General features: G+C 44.1%; 1 protein-coding gene across 1 annotated transcript; it reads left to right on the top strand.

The window, feature by feature from the left end:
- The first annotated feature begins 1042 nt into the window (after nt 1-1042).
- Nucleotides 1043-21693, top strand: Inhba (inhibin subunit beta A). Its single transcript, XM_042055237.1, is given in 5 exon segments — nt 1043-2294; nt 7021-7421; nt 7424-7519; nt 16428-16789; nt 16791-21693. Coding segments are annotated over 4 exon segments (1272 nt in total). The 5' UTR covers nt 1043-2294; nt 7021-7132; the 3' UTR covers nt 17316-21693.
- Nucleotides 21694-22234: the final 541 nt, after the last annotated feature.

Consider the following 22234-nt stretch of genomic DNA (forward strand, 5'->3'; position numbering starts at 1 on the left):
ATAATTGGATCCTTTCCAGTGTTGTAGCCTGGGTTTCCAAGTCCTCTTGGAGCACGGATGGAAAGGGAATTGGGTGAAGCCTTACAATCATGACGCTAACTCAGGGCTTCTCCACTGTATAATCATTGCTAATTTCTCTAGAGTGGGCACCGTCCTGTGCTGTGCATTGTGGGGGGAGGGGCTCTCAGCATCCCTTGGCCTCTGTTCAGTAGATGCCAGTGGCAACCTCATTATCCTGGTTGTGGCAGTTGAAAACAATGTCAGATGTCCCGGGAAGCAGAAACCATTTCTGCTGAAAACCACTGTTCTGGAACGAAGAAGAATAGTTTACTTTTTCTCCTTCTTCTTTTTCTTTTCCCGTTCAGGCTCTAGCATCTGGGGTGCACTGTTCAGTTAACGATCTTCAATACTCTGAGAGCAGGGCCCTCTTAGGTAGCCTGAGGCCTGGAGTATATTCTTGTAGTTGTGGAGAAAAGTGTGAGTTTTAGGAAATAGGATTTTGGGAGTAACTATTTCTGATTTGTTCATTTTGATACATTTCAGAGGAATTTTAATGTTCCCACTTTCCTTTTTCACCTCTGTTTTGAAGTACAACCCCCCCCCCCCCCCACACACACACACATCCCCCTTTGATTTGACGGCAAAGCACTGCTCTGTTTCTGGCCCAATCCTTGTTCTAACATTTGGTCCAAACTGGCTCCAGGCTGGTGGTCGGTAGGAAACAAGATAGGTCTGCCAAACCCATACTCTACTGAAGCCATTGGATGAGATGCATTCCACCAGGGACTCCCACAGTCTACCCAGAAAATTCCCACTCAGAATCCTTCCTCGTGCTTTCTGGATGCTGACTCTGCCCCTTGGGGGAGGGGTGACTGCTCACAAGGAGGCATGGGTTTCCTTCTTAAACCGCAGAATAAACCCTCGGCTGCCGAGAACACCTAGAAAAGCCCTTTTCATTTCCAGAGTCACGTTTCATGTTCACTTCCAGTGGGGATGAGGCAGAAATCATGATTTTTTTTTTTTTTTTTTTTTTTTGGAAACAGATTTTTCAGGGAAGGAACCAAACACCCTGAGTTGTCAGCAGCTTGTCCGTGCCTCTGAACCACCAGCCTCCTGTCATTCAGCTGAATCAGAGGAATACTTCTTCAGTCACCTGCTAAGGTGTCCACATCCCCTGTTTGTATATTTGGCTGAATCACAGGTTCTATGAGCAGCCACTAACCACAGAGTCGTGGACAATGGCCCCCCACCCTTTACCAAAGCCTGGCTCCTCGATTCGGGAATAGTGAGGGTAGGAGCGATTAAATAGTCTGGATGAAAGCTTGAGGACATACGGTTTGCCGGAGAGAAAAAGTGAATATTCTCACTTCTTGATCTCTGCCAACTTTATATTGGCCCAGCTGCTGCTCAGGGCAAACACACTAGTCCAGAGTTAGCTGTGCCCCTAAGATACGTGTCACCCCAAGCCACAGGCCAGCACCGAAATGCAGGTCTCCCCACCCGCACAAAGGAGCTCTATCCTCAAAAGAACTTTGTTTCTTGACCAGCTCGCTAATTGTGATTGAAAACACCAGCTCCCCAGCAATGCTCACGCATCCGAGTTAGCAGAAACAAGACAGGCCCTAATTGCTCCATTTACATAAAAGTAGAAACATACAACTTCTAAATATAAATCTCTGGCACATCGTTTCTTTTGCAATTACAGTAAAATAAGGTACCAGTTTCCCTCCGGGCTCCTCCTCACAGCAAGCTGCTCCCCGGGTTCGCTAGTGGCTGCTCCTCCAGGCGAGCACAGGGCCAGCTTGGAGTTGGAGCTTTGTGAAGTAGCCAGTAAATCAGAACGCCTCCGCTAGGTGCAGCGCGGTGGCAGCGGGCCACTCTGCCAGTGCGGTAGTCGGTGGGACCGAACTCCACACTCGGGAAAGGGGCAGTCTGCGGACGCCAGGCCTGTGCTGCCGCTCGCCTCGGTCGGCCCTGAGACCGCCAGCCCCACTGCAGGTCCGGGTCCCTGACATTCCCTGGCACTGAGGGCTGGGATCAGAGATTCCCAGCTGCACTCACTGAACAGTGATTTTTTTTTCTTCCCCTCCCTGAATTCTTTAGCTGCCCAAAGGGGGGGGGGGGGGAAATCAAGAGCTGCGCTTTTAAACGAAGTTGCCCTTGCTGGTGTTCAGGGTAAAAATAGAGGCGGCCGCTTGGACCGGCTTGGCCCTGAGTCCAGGCGTCCCGCGAGCCGGGCTGGAGCTGCGCATTCGGGAGTGATCCCTGGAAACTGCCAGCAGGTGCTGCTCAAGGTACGGTGGCTGGCTGAGAAGGGACAGGGCCTGGGTGCAGGGAGTCTTCGCGGGAGGGGCAGGAAGTGAAAGAGAAACCAACCCGGTTCAGAGCTGCGCTGACCAGCGCACGCCCTGGGCCCTGGAATTCAGCAGGGAAACGCTGATCCCCAGCCCAGAATATTCCACAGAAGCTATTTTAACCTGCCTGCTTCCTTCACCACCCCAACTTAATTTCCACGGAAAGAGAGGAGAGTTTCCCAGCTCTGAGGTTGGGGGATCCATCTACTACGTCATGTCATAGCTGATAGACTGGCTTAGCAGGTGGGCACTTATGTGGTGTCAAAGGCCAACAAGGTCTCAGAGTGACCCCTGTAAGGTGGCCTCTGCAGTCAGGGTCCTGAACATTCCCACGACACACATGTACCAGAGATAACATTCTTTATGACCACTGAGTTTTGACACTGAGATTATAGATCCCATTTTATAGATGGAAACACTGAGGCTTGTGTTTAAATGATGAGGAAGCCTCAGAGTTCGGGGTCTGATCGAGGCACTTCCCTGTGCCACCCACACTACATTGGGGTGTAAGTGGTGCTTTCCCTGAAATGGTGTGTGAGGCAGGAGGTGAGTTTCGATGCTTAGAGCCTCTTATCAAACAGTATTGAAGTGCCTCTCTTCCAAGGGTTTGTGTTCATCCTGGGGTGAGTATGGGATCGAGCATCTCTGCTTTTCTTTCTATCGTTGCCACTCATATTCCTTGCTTCCCCTGAAACTTCATTTCCTACTTCAGTTCTTCTGCAGTTCTTAGAATGCTCCTCTCCTCCTCCCCCACACAGAGCTAGCACCCACACTTTGTAGTCAAGAGATACCCTTGCGCAGACAGCTCCTGGTGTCCTAAAGGAACCTTCCCCCACTACACATCAGGAGACCAGAGCCTCTACATTTTGCTTGTGGGCACAGTGAAAAGTTTATTTTATGCATGTTAAATCCGGCACACAAAACAACATATCGGGTCATATGGCTTTCATTAGCTCCCAATTTTGCACATTTTATCCAACTTGTCATGTGAACCTGGCCAGTGCTTTGGCTGTACTCCTTCCTGAGCACAATGGCCTGTCTTCACTGTGCTTTATTGGGGTGTTCCTCCCTCCGTTATCTCCCTGCCAGGGTGATCCCCCCAAAAGAAAAGTCCCCAAACTAACTTTATTTCTGTTTCAAAGAAGAGTTCACTTCTTTTCATTAAACTCATGTTGATAATGTTTATAAATTATAGGACTTGAAATTCTAGCTTAAAAGAACAATGTATGCTTGTGTGTGTGTGTGTGTGTGTGTGTGTGTGTGTGTGTGTATGTGTATGTGTGTGTGTTTGTAGTTTTGTTTTGTTTTCTAGTTAGGAAGTTCACTTGCAAAGAAGGACCATTTCCCAAGTCTGGGGTGATAAATGATGTATGAAGCAGGCATTCAGTTTCAAGGTGTAAGTTAATAGTGTGAGTCAAGGCAGAGAGACCATCACCACATGGACATACAGATTTTCCTAGGTTTTCCTCAAGACAACTGGCTTATTTTAATCATATTACAAAATTAGACTTCCTATAAAGAACACTGTGAATTTTCTTTGCTGCGGGAAAGGAAAGTGCTGTGCAAATAGAGGGAGCTTTATGCAGGAACAGATGTTTTTTATGTACAGACATTGAAACTGAACCTGAATAGAACAAGACGTGAAGTGTGAGTAGGATGAAGTCAGAACGGGGCAGTCTTGGAGACGGACAGGTGTACGTGCGCTTGACTCTCTCCTTTTTTGTAAAGCGTGGACTATCTAGCCACGGGCTTTCCTGCTCACTATAGCACCTAGGTACTGTCTCAGAAGCCAAGAGGGATTTCCCTAGATAATGAATTATGAAATGTCTCACTCTGGAACAACTAGTCATCTGCTGGATGTCATGCTGATTCCTAAACCAATCCTAAAACAAAGCCCCAGCCCTCCTCTCTGAAGGTACCAATGTGGGAGTGTAGGACTAAGTACTACAGTATAAAACTTCACAGTGGCCAATGCCATGAAGAGGAGCTCAGACAGCTCTGACCTCATGATACAAGAACCGGCTGGCAAACCAGAAGGGATCTGAAAGGTAATGCTTTTAAATTCTTGCTTATGCGCTCTCTACACATTAAAAGTCACTATGGCTAAGGGGACTTTTACAACTTTTTGGCACCTCCATAGGTATTGTAATTTGTATCGTATTCTATTGTGTAGGCAGGTTAATACTGTTTTTAATAGTCCTGGAGCATGCAAATAGATTATGTGTTTATACAACCCACTCAGCACACATATACAAGTACATATGCCAAAGAGAAAGCTATTTTTAAGAGTTCCATTTGCAAACAGTAAATTCAGGGAACACACACATATTCACATGCAGAGAGAATCCAAACATTGATAAGTTGCTCTTATCCAAATGCTACTATTAGGACTCTCGAGTTGTTTAGAGTCATTAAACTTTTAGCTCTATGTTAGTCTGTCTTGTAAAACTTAACTGCACCACAAAATGCTCCGGGTTCTGTATCTGTAACTCCAAATAGGTGGGTGACGTTATTATAACACAAAGATGTTTTAGTGAACCATTGTAATTCCCATGCCCCTACTTCCCTCATTCTTTAACCCTCCTTCCTAAAAAATGAGACTTTTAGGTAATATGGACAGTCTTAGCAACAACAGCAGAGTCCTCAGTGTTTCTGGAACTCAGAGTCCTCCCACCTCTGCAAAGGTGTCAGAGGGCTTGTAACCAAGACTGTCTTGTGCCTTGTTACTTCTGAGAAAGGTCGCTTTTGTAAGGTTCAGAAAGGCGTTGCTACCTGTCAGAACTGGAAGTTTAAGTTAGTGTCACGATTTTATCAGCCTCTTCTTGTATGTAGACCTTATGCTTCTAGTCCTCACACCTATTAACTCTGTCCTCCTGACCTGCTTTGCTAGATTAAAATGCTGTGAACGTGGTACGCGTCAGGTAGAAACAGAGTGTATCTAGGGAAACGAAGAGGGCTTATGTGTAGGGAAGAAACTGAGAGGGAAGGACAGCTTTAACAGATGGACGCTTTAAAGATACTTCTGCAAGATAAAAGCAATAAGACCGAAAATGAAAAGGGGGTGTGCAGAACTTTAAAAAAAAAAAGCCTCAGAAAGCCATTGTTTGAAAATGCACATTTGTCTTGTTCTGTGAGCACTGTAATCCTTGATGATTTCAGCTCTGCTGTTACTTTGAAGGGAATTAGGAAGCAGCTAAACTGGCTGCCATGAATACTATGGTCAAGCCTGGGGGTGGGCATGCAGAAAACAAAATAAAACTAGCACATGCCAGAGAAAAAGGATTTGTCAATATATTTTAGAGATTCTTTCCCCATAGTGCAGCTATTCACATCATAAGAGTATATTCTTTTTATGAAAGAATATGCGAGAAAGGCCAAATGAATTCTGTGCTTTATCTGTGAAGCCAGGAAAAGGGACAGTAGGCTATAATTTGTGAGATGTGTGCATCCAGGGGAGGGAGGGAGGGAGGGAAAGAGAGAGAGAGAGAGAGAGAGAGAGAGAGAGAGAGAGAGAGAGAAGAGAAGAGAGTACCTCTTCTCTGATTAGGGCATGTAAAATGCTGCTTGCCCAAGGGAGCTTCCAATGCCCTGCTGCGGTGCCCAGTTGGCAAAAGCAGAGTGTATTATATGACCCCAGACAAAAGTTCTGCTGCGCTCCAGGTCCCATCGGATCGCCTGCTGGCACGAGGACCCTGGACATTTAAATATGAATGAATGGCAGAAAGAAATGCTTCTGGATTCTGTCAGGCAGAACAACCAGCTGTCTCAGCCCCTCTGCCCCAGGCCCAGTCCCCTGACCTGTATCTACTGAGGACTTCCCTCAGCCCCACTTCAAGGCCAGGTGGGTGCTTGCTTGCTCCCGGGTAGTGAAAGGCCATGGGAGAGAGGACTTCAGGGGCACACTTTCCAATCAAGTTATCTCAGTGAATGGAAAGAGCGCATTTAGTTTGTTTGGGTTTCCCTTTCCAAAGAAGGAAGGTGAACCCGATTGAGCAGAGAAAGATGAAAAGAAGAAAAAAAAAAGTAGAAGAAAAAGAAAGAAATTTCTAGACCAAAAGTAAACCGAATTAGGAGCATTTATTGTAGAAAGGACCGAAGAGTCACCCCCCACCCCCAGAGAAGGGTAGGATTTGAAGAGAGGTGTGCGTGAGGGAGCAAGGAGCAGAAGGCAGGCAGCCTGTCAGAAACGGGCTGTCCCTCCTCCCCAGTCACAGCTCTTACTCACAGACGCCCTCCCTCTCCCATTCACTCGCTCACTTAGGGCCAATCCGTCTCCTCTCTCTCTCTCTCTCTCTCTCTCTCTCTCTCTCTCTCTCTCTCTCTCTCTCTCTCTCTCTCTCTCTCTTTCTCTCTCTCTCTCTCTCTCTCTCCCCTCCCCCTTCTCCCTCCCCCTCCCTTGCTCTCTCCCTCTCTTTCTCCCCCTTTCTCCCTGTCTCTCTCCCTCCCATCCTCTCTCAGTCTCTGTCTCCCCCCCACCCTGTCTCTTCCTTCCTCCCTCCCTCTCTCCCTCCCTCCCTCCCTCTCTCTCCCTCCCTCCTTCCTTCTCTTTTACTCGGAGACAGTCAGAACTCTCCTCCCTGACAGCCACAAACCTACAGCCCTGACTGCCTTCAGAGAGGGAACCTGCAAAGAAAACTTCACAGGAAACTTTTTGCTCTTGTTCCAGAGAATTTGCTGAAGAGGAGAAGAAAAAAAAAGTCCAAAAAACCTGTGCGTGAGGTGGGGGGAGGAAAAGCAGGGCCTTTAAAGAAGGCAACCACACGACTTTTGCTGCCAGGATGCCCTTGCTTTGGCTGAGAGGATTTCTGTTGGCAAGTTGCTGGATTATAGTGAGGAGTTCCCCCACCCCAGGATCCGAGGGGCACGGCGCAGCCCCGGACTGCCCGTCCTGTGCGCTGGCCACCCTTCCGAAGGATGGACCTAACTCTCAGCCAGAGATGGTAGAGGCTGTCAAGAAACACATCCTAAACATGCTGCACTTGAAGAAGAGACCCGATGTCACCCAGCCGGTGCCCAAGGCGGCGCTTCTCAACGCGATCAGAAAGCTTAATGTGGGTAAAGTGGGGGAGAAGGGTATGTGGAGATAGAGGACGACATTGGCAGGAGGGCCGAAATGAATGAGCTCATGGAGCAGACCTCGGAGATCATCACCTTTGCCGAGTCAGGTGGGTGCCGGGCGTTGGGGGTGGGGGCGGGGCAGAGGAAATGTATTTCGTTGACAGTCCTAGCAGGAACTTCTTTCCCTCCCGCTAGAGACTGCTCGGGAAGGTTATTAGTTATTAGGTGGTGGTGGCGGCGCCGGAGAGGCAGAGGGAGGGGGAGGGAGAGGACTTCTTTGCCAGGGAGCCCTGCCCCGCGATGGCTAGCTTACACTTGCTAACATAAATTCAGCGGTTACCCAGAGAGGAAGCTCTTGGGCCAGTCTGGAGCTGGAAGGCAGTTTGCCTGGGGCTCCCTGGCTGCCCTGCCTAGGACAACCAGATCTGAGCAGCCAGATGAAAGCAGGGCATTTGGGGGTTTGGGGGTGCAGAGGCAGCATCTGGACCCCAGCCAAAGTTCTTCTGGTGGTAGGAGTGAGAGCGCCCGGTGGGCCGGGTGCAAAGGCAGCGATGAAGCCACTGTCTGAAAAACCAAATCTCCTTTAAATGTCTGATCTGGGGCTACATTGGAGCCAGACTCGGCGTATTTCTTAGTGACAATCATTTTCACCTCTGGAAAGCCCGGCCTCTATGCACAAACCCACCCAAGACAGCAGAGAGCAACTCCCAGGGCAGTTAACGTTTAAACTGGTGATTACTTTCGGGGACAGTGGCACCTTTGCTTTCCGAATAAAACAGAACAACCATAATAATAATAATAATAATAATAATAATAATAATAATAATAATAATAATAATAATAATAATAAAGCAACAGCATCAACAAAAGCCAAAGAACCTCACTTCCCGGGCCCCGTGTTATTCTTTGTAAAGTTACTAAGAACTTTTGCCAAGGAAGGCAACCTGACAATGTACTCTCAGACACTATGATGAACTACTCAAGCCTTAAGAGGAAGAACTTGAATAGATTTAACCATTGGCTCAGGCCGCACTACCTGTTGATGTAGAGAAAATACCTGTGTAAAGCTGAGCCCCAGCCTGGGACCTGGCTGCTCAGACCATCAGAGCACACAGATCTCACTGCAGGGCTGTAAGACTGTGGGAGCTGGCATACAGATGAGTTAATCATACTTCTTCACTTTCATGGTAAATGCCAGGCTAAGGAATAGGATCCCTGCCAAAGCCATTTGAAAGGAATGCCATTGTTTTGTGTGGTGTAGCATATGGCTAGTGAAGTACGTACGGGACTCCCAGCATTTGTTTAAAAGTTTACCGCAGCAGTATAAACAATTAAGGCGACACTCAAAATTTCCAATCCTGAAAACCTGTTGAGTCAGATGTTCTGTTTTCGAGAAAACCTTGGAAGACCTGGGTATCCTCGGGGGCTGGGTAGGGTGGGAGAAAGCCAGGCTATCCTTGCAGTTTCCTAGACAGGTTAACTCTCAGGTCCTTCCTACTTTCTTACCCATCAGCTCCTTCTTGATATAGCTCCCCAGACCCTGGTCATTGTGACTTTATTTTCTGAACCTTATTGAGGAAAAGACAGGTTGGACTTTTCAGGTTGCTACTCAATTTTCTTCAACTGTCATAGTTGGAAGGTGAAAGAAAATCTTTCAAACATTGGGTTGTGTGTCTGGGATGGGTTCTGTGTTTTTGAAGATTGATCCTGGTCCTCACACTTTCTTATTACAACCTTCACTGATGCTGGCCTCAGTTACAATTTCTACTACTTGGTGTGTAACTCTGTCATGTGACTAAGTATGCATTCTGACTTCCACCATGTTTAACTGCACATTGGGTGCCTTCCCTCTGACTTAGTGGGCTTTTACAGAAAATTCATGGCTTGGCAGTGGAGAGATTTGGCAAAGAATTGAACGGTTTTAGCTCTTTCTTATTATGGCCTTCTCAATATTAATGACTCTCTCAGTTAAATAGGATCTTGTCATTTTTGATTCTCTGTTGTTTAGTTTGAGAGAAAATGAGCTACTATTTACAATGGTGATTCCCTGGACTCACACATTGACTGAGTTGTAAACCTACAAGTGGGAAACTCTTATAGTCCAGGAAACATGGCGCATTGGTTACAGTAGCTTAGCGCTCATGTGAGAAGTTGCACACATCAACTTCCTGTTGATTTTACTATAACCTCACAGATGTAAGTAAGGATCATAGTATATGACATCTACTCTCTAAGTAGCGTAGAATATGATGTAAGTATTTTGCCGATGCAGGAAACATTATGTATCATCTGATCAGTTAGAGCAAGTGCATGAAATGAACTGCAAAGATCTGTCTTGTGCCTTTTGGAGTAATTCTACTTTCCTATGTAGTACACTAACATACTTCCAGAACAAGAAAGGGGAAGATGCTTTTTCTTTTTTCTTTGCAACCGTTTGTACAACATAGAGTGCAGTTGATGAGTGTACCTGTAAGCACACAATAGATGTGCCTTTTCATATCAAGATTTTTTGGATGGGATATGTGTTTTATTTTGGTCTTCTTAGTCATGATTATTAGATAAAAGTGGCAAAAACCCATGAGAATAAGAGACTCCAAGGGCTAAAAGTACCTTGATCTTTTAACTGAATTTGTCCTACTGTGTTCAGGTGGGAAATATTTCAAATTTGTGAAGCTGATTTGGATTTGTGGCTTGCCTTGACTAAGCAGCAGGTATTCACTCTTAGTTCTCTGAAATCTGTTCCAATAAATAAATTTTATTTTTATAGGTGTCATCCAAGAGTGCCCCCCCAAAGTTAGCATATGACTGGCTCCAAACTTTCAGTACTCACTTTTCTTCAAAGGAATGGCAGCATGGACGAGTAAAGGCAATCCAACTATGGTTTATAATTGTCAATGAAATTGAGATCAGAGGATGTCTTGGCTGATACACTGAATTTTTTCTATTTTTGCTTTATTATAGTAGTTGTACAGTAACAGCTATCATTGAGTCTACATAGATCCTGCCATGGTTAGCTGCTGATTTTCACAATTAGCCTACATAGGATAGAGAAACTATGTCTGAATCAATAGCCACTGTCCAGGTGTTGTCTAATGTGGCATTCCTTGCCTCTCTTGGAGGACACCGGGGACAGAAGATCTGAGTTAGACATGAGCTCCCCAGAAGACTACTTTTCTACACCCCAAGAAATCCATCTGAAAATGGAGTAAAACTCGCACAGCTCCATCCCCGCCCCTGCCTTTCTGTGACCTGTTTTGTGAATTACACCTCACTGAGCCTCTTAGGGTTTCACACTTATCTGAATTTTGGAAAAGACTGGCCACCAGAGGGCGCATGCCTAAACTTTCATCTCTATCAGCTAATCTGGAAAAGGCAGTTTTGTGCCTACTCGAAAGCCCCAGTTTGAAGCACCCTAATCTGGAAGATTATCAATTACTTCCTTCCTGCAATCCCATCTTCCTGCAGGGTTAGGATTTTATGGACTGGGAGGTGCACAACTCCTTGTAATACCTTAAGTAAGACAGAGGCACAGCAATAGGAAAGCTGCGGTTCACATGAATATCCCACAGCTCCATCGGCCACAGAGGAGTGATACATTTCAAAAACAAACAAAGCAGGGCTGGGATGTGTGTGAATCATCAGCCACACTGATGTGAGCAGAGGCGCTCCCTAACACGGTCTCCAGGGTTTTATAAAAACACCTTCCATCTCCCCCAGTTGCGCTTCCTAGTTAGCCTGCTTTATCAATGCTTTTCACAAGGGACAGATGACAAGTGACTTCTAACGGGGAGAGAAAAAAAAGACTATTTATTTAACGCCTGGTAGGAACATGGAGTTCAGCTGCTGGGGGCGCATTTGTTTCCCAGCTGAGAGTGTGGAGAGAAACCGTGGGGGAAGGATGTGCAAAGAGATGAGCACCGGCTTTTTTTTTTCTTTTTTGCCTGTGGAGTGGGTGTATTGTAGTGGGGATAGGGAGATGTCAGGGGAGAGAGGCAGTTTTCACATGGAGAGAGAAGGAGTACCTTTCCACTTTTTTATGAAAACAACTTGTTTGTCTTGACCCTTCTGCCATATCACACTTGAGCATGATCTCTTCGCTTTAGCTCAGAACTCTTCATGATTGACTGGTTCCTAGGTCCACATTTACAAGTGTAAAAGTTTTCATGAACTCTGGAAAAACTCTCCAGCTTGACTCTTGAGAATTTTTTATTCTATTTATATCATGAAGTTAAGACTTCTCTCTCTCTCTCTCTTTTTCTCAAACATTTAACCCTTTTCATCATCATTTAAATGGGAGAGGCGATGGAGGATAAGTTACTCAGGCCTGAAGATTGACAGTAATTCAAAACTGATCCCAGTGAGAGCTATGAAAGCTCAAAAGGTAGACGGGATAACTGGTACAAGCAAGCTAACATGCCTGCTGTAGGCAAGATGCTCGATTGTAGGACAGGGGGATGTAACCTCTCAGACCTCCCTGATGCCTTTTGCAGAAACCCCTGGAGACCATGCAGAGGCTGACTTAGTATCTCTGAGGACACTGGGTCTGTGACGCTGGCCCCTGTACCACTCAACTGGGCTGGATCTAGGCACAGGGCAAGCGTGAAGAAGAATGGGAAGTTAAAGTTACACATATTTACAGCCCGTGCTGTGCTTCTCTCACGCCGAGCTTAAGTGTGCCCGGTGAATGGCAAGGCTTTCCACATGAACAGCGATGAGATCATTACCGACGTGTAAAAGGGCAGCATATTTACCCAGGATGTTGGCGAGGAAAAGCCAGGCTAAACTGAGCTGAAACTTTATGTGTGTATTGACTATTTACTGGAAATTTTCAGTCATATGCTCACAATCTGATACCTGGACTTTGGTGCACGTGGCATTTACATACTAATGTTGGGGAAGAGAGCAAGCAAGCCTGCTTACTGACGCCTTGGCATACCTTTGTGACCAAGCTAGAGAAAATCCTGAAAGCAAAGAGAATTGCTTCAAACCCCCTTCCTTTAGGCTGACATAGACTTCCTTTCTGCCTAGCCCTCCCAGGAAGGCAGTATTTCAAAGGTATTCCCTATAAGGGGACAGCATTTATCCCTACTAAATGTTCTGCCCATTTTTTTTCCTGCTCTGCTGTGTGTCCACCAAGCTCACAGGGGCTTAAGTGATGAGGTAGGATCATCCACATGGGTTTGCGTGGGACTTTCTAGTGAATTACTCAGACAGAGCAGGCTGTGATACAAGCCTTGCTCACAAGCCTCAGGACAGAAATAGCACAGAGGAGGAAAAGAACGTTACAGGGGTTGTTAATGAAAGGTTAATGAGCCAGCAGCTCTCTCTGGGGAGCTGCGGACCTGGTGGAGGAACCCAGCACACACCTGTACATCCGAGTGCTGTACTTGCTTACGCAGCACTGGCGGAAGGCATTTATTCCAGAATTTTACAGCCCATGCTATTTCAGTCAGGCCTGAAATGGATGGGAAGTTGATCCTAAGCATCTCAGCCTTAGATATCTTTCTTCCCCTTTCCAAATCATTACATGTTCAGCATGGGGCCTCCTGGAAACGTCATTGCAAATACAGCCATTTCTCTCAGGTAGTAGATTATATTTTTTATCCTATGTAAACTAGCTTGAGCGTTGAAATATATTTCTGAAACCAACAGGTCTGATAAACGGTCAATCTGCTTCAGCTCCCATCCATCTCGCTCTCCCCCACACCCTTCTGCAATGAAAGCTAAGGTAAAAGAAAAAAATGCACTGCTTAATAAGTCAGAATACAATAGAACTTATAAAATGTACCTGCGTATGAGGTAGACGGAGGAAGACTTGACTCTCTCCTCCCCCTGTCCTCCTGGGCATACGGCAACAGCATTTTCATGAAATGGATCTCAGTTTTATTTTTTTTTCCCCTGATAAAACATCATGGCAACACACAAATAGCAGTTCCAGAAATGGACACCAGGAGAAGGAGGGGACAGGCATGTCAATTAGTAGGGGAAAATCCAATGTCAGAAATATGGGGGAGAAATGAAGCAAGCTAGAGCAGAAACAAATACAGGAGCCGAGGCTTGCGGCTGGCTAATTAAACTGCGGGCGTAATCAGCACCCTTGCCTCCCCGTGACACACAGGCAATGGCTTGCAGTTAATTGTCAGCCAAGACCAGCCTGAAAAGCGTTTGATGATGACTCTCTGAGTCTACTGCAGCAGCACCTGACAGACTGAGCCCCCTCTAATGAGCTCTCCCTTTGTATGATCCTCTGGCAGGAACACTAAATCATTTGCTTCCCAGTACAGCGCCTGTGAAGAAGGGGTGGAGCTACCCCATGCATGAGAAACTTGTTCCCATGCAGTGAGGGGCCATCCTGCAGGCTGTCTGACAGGGGCACATGGTCTCAGCCTTGCTGACCATGATAAAAAGCAATTCACATGCAGTCACTTGTTCTAGCACGCCAGTTAATCCTCTCTGTCCCCTACCCCCACATCTGCAGGCAGCCCAGGACTGTTTATGGGAAGCTCAGTAGGAGCAGGTCAGCATGGCTCTCAGACCCCTTCCCCTCACACCCCATGCCAAGTGGTCGAGGACAGAAGAGGTTTGGAGAGGATTGCCCTTCTTGAGACCTAGTACACTTTGCCAGTCAGGAGCTGTTTCCCTAGAGAAAGAAGGTAGTCTCTCCGGGGTTCTCTAATTTAGCTGCTACTTTTGTTCTCCCTGTCTGTGGACCTGACCCCCCGGGAGAGCTCAGAACTACAGAAAGGGTGCTGCTTGGAGGCAAGAAGGAAGACACTAGGTAGGTGGTGATACTTTCCAGAGGAATAGCAGATGTGCCCCTACAGTGGAGGAACAAGCGCTCTTCCAGGACCCCTGGAGCCTATCCCTCCTTCACCCCAACCTCATGTGCCCTATCACCCTTATGGAGTTTTATAAGAACTATTCTATTTTGCTCCCTAGAGTCTTTTGCTTTCTTATAAAATTAAACAACAACAATAAACCCACTTAACCTGAGCAAAGGGTGATAGGATTCACTTTAAAAAACCATCACCCTGTTTCCCTTCCCTCGCTGTTCTTGCTCTTACAATGCCATGGAATCAAAATCTATTAATTATTTAACTTGACTCCTGACAGAAATGGGAAGTCACTCAGTGGAATGTCTCTGCTTACCCTATCTTCCTGGCAAACTTCTAGGCAGCTGCCAGGGGCTCTCCATGTCTATAGTCAGTGCTCCCTGGTGCTTGTCTTTGTGAGGCTGTTGTGATCATAGTGTACAGTGTGTTAGACTGAGGTTGGAATCTACAGTGTACCATGCACAGGAAAGCTTGCCTTCTGCTGCAGCACACTGGAGACTGTGCTGAGATTTACGGGACCATAAACATCTAAAAGTCTCCACTGATGACTATGGCTGGGTTTCTGTTAGCTATGGAAACCGGTTAGGAGACCATCCTTGGGAGCTGTGATGTCAAAGATAGACCTCTCGAAGATTGTTCCCAGATTGTACATGTACTCCACGTAGAGCAGACAGCTGTTAGTATGGACATGGTCAGGTAAAAGAGAGCATGCTTTTATATGCCCTCCCGATAGCAATATGGAAGGGAAGGGAAATACATTTTCAATCAAAGAATTCTAGTCTGGACACGTGTTTCTTATCATAAATGATACAGTGTAATAAATCTACCAGTGTCTGTGAAAGAGAAGGAAATAGCGAGGTTCTGGCCCCCGCATCTAGGTAGATCTGAGTGGTTTGGGGGATGTTTTAGTTTGAAAAGCAGATAGAAAGGGAGGTATATTTTTGGTATTTATTTGGTGCATTTTAAATGAACAGAGGCAAAAAATAAGGGATTCAGAGTTAGGAGCTGCTTTCTTAATTTAAGGCAACTCAATGCTAATACGGCCCCATTTGTGAATTAGTAACTTAGTAACTACCTGCCCTCTGCTGCACATCACACCACCGCAGTGAACAAGACAGATGTGACCTAAGCTGGTTCCTAAACTAAACTGCTGCGAGGGTGGTGAAGAGAAGGGAGGCAATGGAAAGTGATATCCGCTCAGATGGGCAGAGCCATTGTTTAGGTTGGCCTGGGATGGCACAGGAACAGCCAGTGTCCCTGCTGCAGGTGGGTCGAGAGCAGAGAGTTCGCAAAAGCTTAAACAGCTGGGCCATAGGGACATGGATTTGTATGGGGCACACAGTACAAACTCGTGGGATTCTGTTGGATACTGAAACCAGAAGGCCACAAGAGAGGGGACAACTGGGGTAAGATCCACTTTTAGGGAAGATTTTCTTTAACTGCTTAACGGAGAAATGACTTGATGAGAGGCCCAATGCCAAGCTTCAGAGGTCGTTTGGTAAAAGCCCTGCTGGGCACAGGTTGACAGACACATTCGGCCAGGTGCTGACTGCTGACAGGAAGAAGACATGGTCTCAGAGAGTCTGGCCCACACGGGCACACACATAGCTGCAGGGGGCAGAGTTTTTGTGGGACATTAATGCCACAACTTGCCAAGGTGTCCAGGGCTTTTCAGTTAGGTGAATCCATTCCATTCTTTCCAACCTCGGTCAAATGTTATCACATTATTCTCATTTCATAGATTAAACTAAATGCAGGAGTGAATGAAATCTGTGCAGAAGCTCAGGCTTCCTCCATCACAGAGCAAGGCCCCCACACTTATCTCTGTTAGTGTCACCCATAGCTATGCAGCTGTGTGTAAGCAAAACCTGGTCACAGGCAACATAGAAAGAAATTCATGGGGCTCTGTTCTAATAAAACTGCATTTACAGGTACTGAAGTTTATAATTCCGGTAAGTATCACCTGTTAAAAAATGCTATTTTCTTAAATCATTTCAAAACTGTAAAAACCCTTTTGACTCAGTGGCCACAAGGAAACAGACTTATCTCACGTGTGGGCTGTAAACTGCATTGTCAGAGATAGTAGATAACAAAGATGTCTGAAGTTAGTGATAGATGTGCAATTTTCAACTAACATGCGGTTTTTTTCCCCCCTCTCTCTCTTGTGTCATTTCCTCTTCAGGCACAGCCAGGAAGACACTGCATTTTGAGATTTCCAAGGAAGGCAGTGACCTGTCAGTAGTGGAGCGTGCAGAAATCTGGCTCTTTCTGAAAGTCCCCAAGGCCAACAGAACCAGGACCAAAGTCACCATCCGTCTGTTTCAGCAGCAGAAGCATCCACAGGGCAGCTTGGACATGGGGGAAGAGGCCGAGGAAATGGGCTTAAAGGGGGAGAGGAGTGAACTGTTGCTATCGGAGAAAGTGGTCGATGCTCGGAAGAGTACCTGGCACATCTTTCCCGTGTCTAGCAGCATCCAGCGCCTGCTGGACCAGGGGAAGAGCTCCCTGGATGTGCGGATTGCTTGTGAGCAGTGCCAGGAGAGCGGGTGCCAGCCTCGTGCTCCTGGGTAAGAAGAAGAAGAAAGAAGTGGATGGAGATGGGAAGAAGAAAGATGGAAGTGATGGAGCGGTGGAAGAGGAAAAGGAGCAATCACACAGACCTTTCCTCATGCTGCAGGCTAGGCAGTCGGAAGACCATCCTCACCGCAGGCGTAGGCGGGGCTTGGAGTGTGACGGCAAGGTCAACATCTGCTGTAAGAAGCAGTTCTACGTCAGCTTCAAGGACATTGGCTGGAATGACTGGATCATTGCTCCCTCTGGCTATCATGCCAACTATTGTGAGGGTGAGTGCCCAAGCCACATAGCAGGGACCTCTGGGTCCTCACTCTCCTTTCACTCAACCGTCATCAACCACTACCGCATGAGGGGTCACAGCCCCTTTGCCAACCTTAAGTCATGTTGTGTGCCCACCAAGCTGAGACCCATGTCCATGCTGTATTATGATGATGGCCAAAACATCATCAAAAAGGACATCCAGAACATGATCGTGGAGGAGTGCGGCTGCTCCTAGAGCTGCCAGGTCCCAGAGGAAACGGATCTAGAAAGTCCAGAGAAGACAGTGGCAAAATGAAGAAAAATATAAAATATCTGAATTAAACAAAACAACCAGAAAAATAGAAATAAAAAACCCACAAAAACAAAAACTAAACTGAAAACAAAACCTAATGAAACAGATGAAGGAAGTTGTGGAAAATATCCTAAGCCAGGGCTCAGAGATGAAGCAGAGAAGGAAACAGGGATTGGGAGGAAAAGAGAGAATGGTGTACCCTTCGTTTCTTCCAAAACCAAACTGATTGCATCAGTTTTATCCAAACTGGGTATTGTCCTCTCTCCTGCCTCTTGCGGTTCCCTTGCGAGCCTGGAAGTCTACTTGTCTATTCTGCAGTAATGTGGGCTAGCACAACCCAAATATGTCTAGAAAGCCATGAGTTTTAAAGGGCCAGTCCCACCCAGATACCCAGGTCATAAGTATGTCTATGTGACACTATCTCTGTGTATTTCAGTGTGTGCACATATGTGTGTGCACACACACAGGCACACACACACACACACACACACACACACACACACAGAGGTATTTCCACACACCACATGCATACACATACTGGTAAAAGAACAATTCTGTGCAGGTGGTCACATTTTCTTTTCTGTACCACTTTTGCCACCAGACAAAGCCAACATAAAGCATTGAGAACAAGAATGGGAGGAGTGAAAGACGAAGGAAGAAAGAATACCAAGTCACATTTCGTTAAGGTGCTTACGCTCTTAGAACTATGCAACCTAATAGGTTTGAAACTGTTTACCTGAAAGAGGACAAAAAGAGAGACTTTTTGTATTGGAAGTAACCTGATTAATTTTTATTTTCTTCAAGGAGAGATACTTGAAAGGAATATGTTTGTCCATCTGTTGGATTCAAACATTTCTATATTTTGTAAATGTTGTTTTTTTTATCGTTTACTATTTGCACTACAATGGTGTTTGACCTGTCTAATCCTTATTTAACAAGTATTTTCTTTGGGTGGGGGTGGGGGTGGGGTTTAAGAGCTGCACTTCATGTGAGCTATAAAAGAACTGCTACAGCACACAAAATAGCTATTTTTATTATTATAATTATAATTATTATTATGATTTTGTACCTTAAAAATAGACACATACACCAAAGACATTTGTGTGAGCCTTTAAACAGTCTGTCTGTGGTTGATATTGTTCGCCATCAATGAGTCAGGGCTTGAGGGTTAAGGTTGAGTCAGGTGGATTGTGTTCAGGCTTAAGAGACCTGAGAGGTTTGGATTTTGACTCGTTTTTACATCCATGAAACAGGACATTTCATACTGGATGTACAGTAGTGTACACTGTTGGATTATCAAGTTCAAATTCATGAGACTACATGCTTGTATGTGTATATATACATTGCTTGTGCATATGCATATCTGTGTGTATATATACATGTATTGTACCATGTCCATACACATTTAAGCACTTCAGGCTGTCATTTTTTAAATGTTCTTAAAACAATGAATGTTTGTGTGCAAAACACAGTATTTTTAAGAAGGATAAGTGATAGATTTTTCTTGCTTTTACTCTGTATTAGGTGGGTACATTTCAAATATTTGGATGGGAAAAAGCCTGAAAATCCCAGCGAGTATCCAGCGAGGCCCTCTTTAAGTGTACAAGATGAAACCCCCCTCTTTCTCACCCCTGCTCCCTACAAGTTATCCCCTGTGGGGAAAACAGGATGTTAATAAAAACAGTGGGCTGAGTTTTTTCAACTTATATTTATTATTTATGGAATCAATCTTAAATCAGAAACTTTTCGGGAAAAAATATCTCTAGGCTAGAATGAAAGTTCTTTTTTTTTTTTTAAAAAAATAGTGTTGTTACTACTTAAATAATAAAATACTCAAGAAAGTATTTAAGGCAGTGGGAGATAAGAGCAAGAACACTTAGAAGCAGGGAGTAGGGTAGTTGTACAAATCTCTAATATTTTATTTTACAGCCAAAAATATTGACCTGTAAGTTTGTATTTTTCAGAGGCAAAACTGAAAAGATTGTCTTATAAATATCAAAATACATGCTTAAACCCAAGTCTCTAATTTAGCCCTCTGTTTTGCTTGCCTAAAACAACTGATAAACTATACATCTATGTATTTAAAATACAGAGCCTTATTTTTACGGACTTGTTGGAAGTTTGAAAACTTTATAAAAAAAATGAAAATCTCTAATTGAGAAAAACTATATTCCTTGGTATTTTATAAAACATTGAAACTTTTAGCATTAAGTCAGTCCATAGACTAAAGTCATTGTAGGAAAATGAAATACAAGTGAGAAATTAAATCTTACAAAAGCAGATTTAACTCTTAAAAAATAACTAAATCAATATATATATTCTATATACTAAGTCAATATACACCATCACATTAGGCTGTATGTAGGCAATCTACTTTAGTCTTGTTACTGGGCAAACATACTTACTATGTTTCAGGGGCCTTCCCTGTTTTATGCAGGAAATGCATGTACTGCATAAGAAATGAATTATAATTAAGGTCCATTGACCTTGGAGATCTTGCATGTGGGGACAAATGGCATGGTGAGGAAAATTGAGGGGAAGTAGACGGCCAGGTTCAACTTTGCCAATTTTTAATGAAAAATTTTAAGGTCCTCTGAATGGTTTCCTTAGTACTGGAGCTAAAACTGGGACCTATAGACATAGTAGAGGTCTACTGTGCCATATCAGAGCCTATCTAGACCATGGGAAAAGCAGGATTTATGAAACTACTAATTATAGTTCTCATTCATCTGAGAAGGATCTGTAATCTTTTAAAGTCCTTTAAATTCTAGATGTATTGGGGGTAAGCGCGGGTTTGATTAGTAACCATAGTAATTAAATCTAGGAACAAAATGAATTCCACAGGACAGTGTAATGATTGGAGATCAAGTGACTTGGTTGTCACATACCAATAAACCACATCAGAGCTCATCAAATTGGTATGGCCTTGCAATAGAATTTAAATTGTTAACATCTCTAAGCACATTAGATATTTTGCTATTGTTAGCACTCTCAGAAAACACAAGTCTTGTGAACAACTGGTCCTTTTACATAGCTGCTTAGTCCAAAAAAATCAAAAGCTTTGACCATCTAACATCTTAGTTTCTTCATGGTGTGTTTTACCTAGCATCAAAGTGGCTCTATCTAGTCTTCTCACTTTCTCTAGGATAATTGTGAAGTATCTGCCCACATGAATTCCAGAAGTTATGAAGAGCATCTGTGCTCAACATCTCTTTGAAAATTAAATACTTTGTAAGCTTGACTGACACCCCCCACACCCCTAAAATAAGGCACATTCCAGCACAATGACTGGGATTTTCTTATCCTAGAAGACCGACCAATTCCATGTTCATTTAAGATTGATTCCACACTCCATTATCAAGGAGAGAGGCCTTGCATCTTCCTGAAAGGCAGAATAAGCAAAATTGTTTCACATTTGCGGGACTGAACTCAAGAGGTGACTAAGGAAAAAGAGTAAACATGCCTCATTTGTAGTAAATATACATCTAAATGATTGTGGTCACTTGAAAAAATATGATTTCCTGTGGGCCTTTTAGCAATTTCTCTTTTCAATATAGACAAAAACTCAGTTACCCCCGACGCCCGCACACGTGAAACTTGTAGGTGTGGGCAGGAGGTTTGGGGATGAACACTGTATGTGTTTAAAGTAAACCCTGTAACACGGAGAAGCTATTGGATGGCTCAGAGATAATGAATGCTATGATGCTGTTCACATCTTCAAGAGCAGAATCACATGTCTCAGCTATATTATTATTTATTTTTATGCATAAAGTGAATCATTTCTTCTGTATTAATTTTTCAGTGGGTTTTACCCTCTATTTAAATGCTTTGAAAAACAGTGCATTGACAATGGGTTGATATTTTTCTTTAAAAGAAAAATATAATTATGAAAGCCAAGATAATCTGAAACCTGTTTTGTTCTAAAACTTTTGTGTTATGTGGTTGGTGTTTGTTTGTTTTTATTTTTATTTTGTGAGTTCTCTTGCATACTATATGCGATTCTTTAACCAATGTCTGTTTGGCTAATGTAATTAAAGTTGTTAATTTATATGAGTGCATTTCAACTATGTCAATGGTTTCTTAATATTTATTTTGTAGAAGTACTGGTAATTTTTTATTTACAATATGTTTAAAGAGATAACAGTTGGATATGTTTTCATGTGTTTATAGCAGAAGTTATTTATTTCTATTCCATTCCAGCGGATATTCTGGTGTTTGCGAGGCATGCAGTCAATATTTTGTACAGTTAGTAGGCAGTATTCAGCAATGCCTGATAGCTTCTTTGGCCTTATGTTAAATAAAAAGACCTGTTTGGGATGTATTTTTCATTCTTGTTATTTGTCTACTTGTTTTCCAAGATCAACTGTCATACAAACCACTACACATTTGCTAGGTGGTAATTTTGTTTCTACTAATTTTCCAGAGATGAGAAATGGGCTGCTTACAGGACTAAGTGAAAACTGCTGACTGAGAGAAGTCAGGTAGAGGAGTATTTATCTATACCTCCATGTCAGAAGCTAACACTAGGCTATGATATTTATCTTGCTTTTGTTTTATTATTGTTTTTTCAATGGTAGTGCCAATCATTTATAAAGCAGATACTTTTTACTCTTCTTGCCACTCTTTTTTTCTGTTTCCTTTTCTTTTCTTTTTGTCTAGAGTAAGTCAAGCCAGAGACCAATACGCATGTGGAAGAAACAAACTTTATTCTAGAACCAGAGCTAAGAAAAGCAAGTTGGGACTACATGTAAACCCAAGCATTAGTTAATAATTTAATCTTTCCTCCTATAGTTTCCATCTGGTTTAATACCATCCTCTTTTTGGGTCCTGGCTTATTTTAATTTCTGTTGCTGTGATAAAGA

The sequence above is a fragment of the Arvicola amphibius genome, chromosome 6 (assembly GCF_903992535.2).
Source record: "Arvicola amphibius chromosome 6, mArvAmp1.2, whole genome shotgun sequence".
Taxonomy (NCBI): domain Eukaryota; kingdom Metazoa; phylum Chordata; class Mammalia; order Rodentia; family Cricetidae; genus Arvicola; species Arvicola amphibius.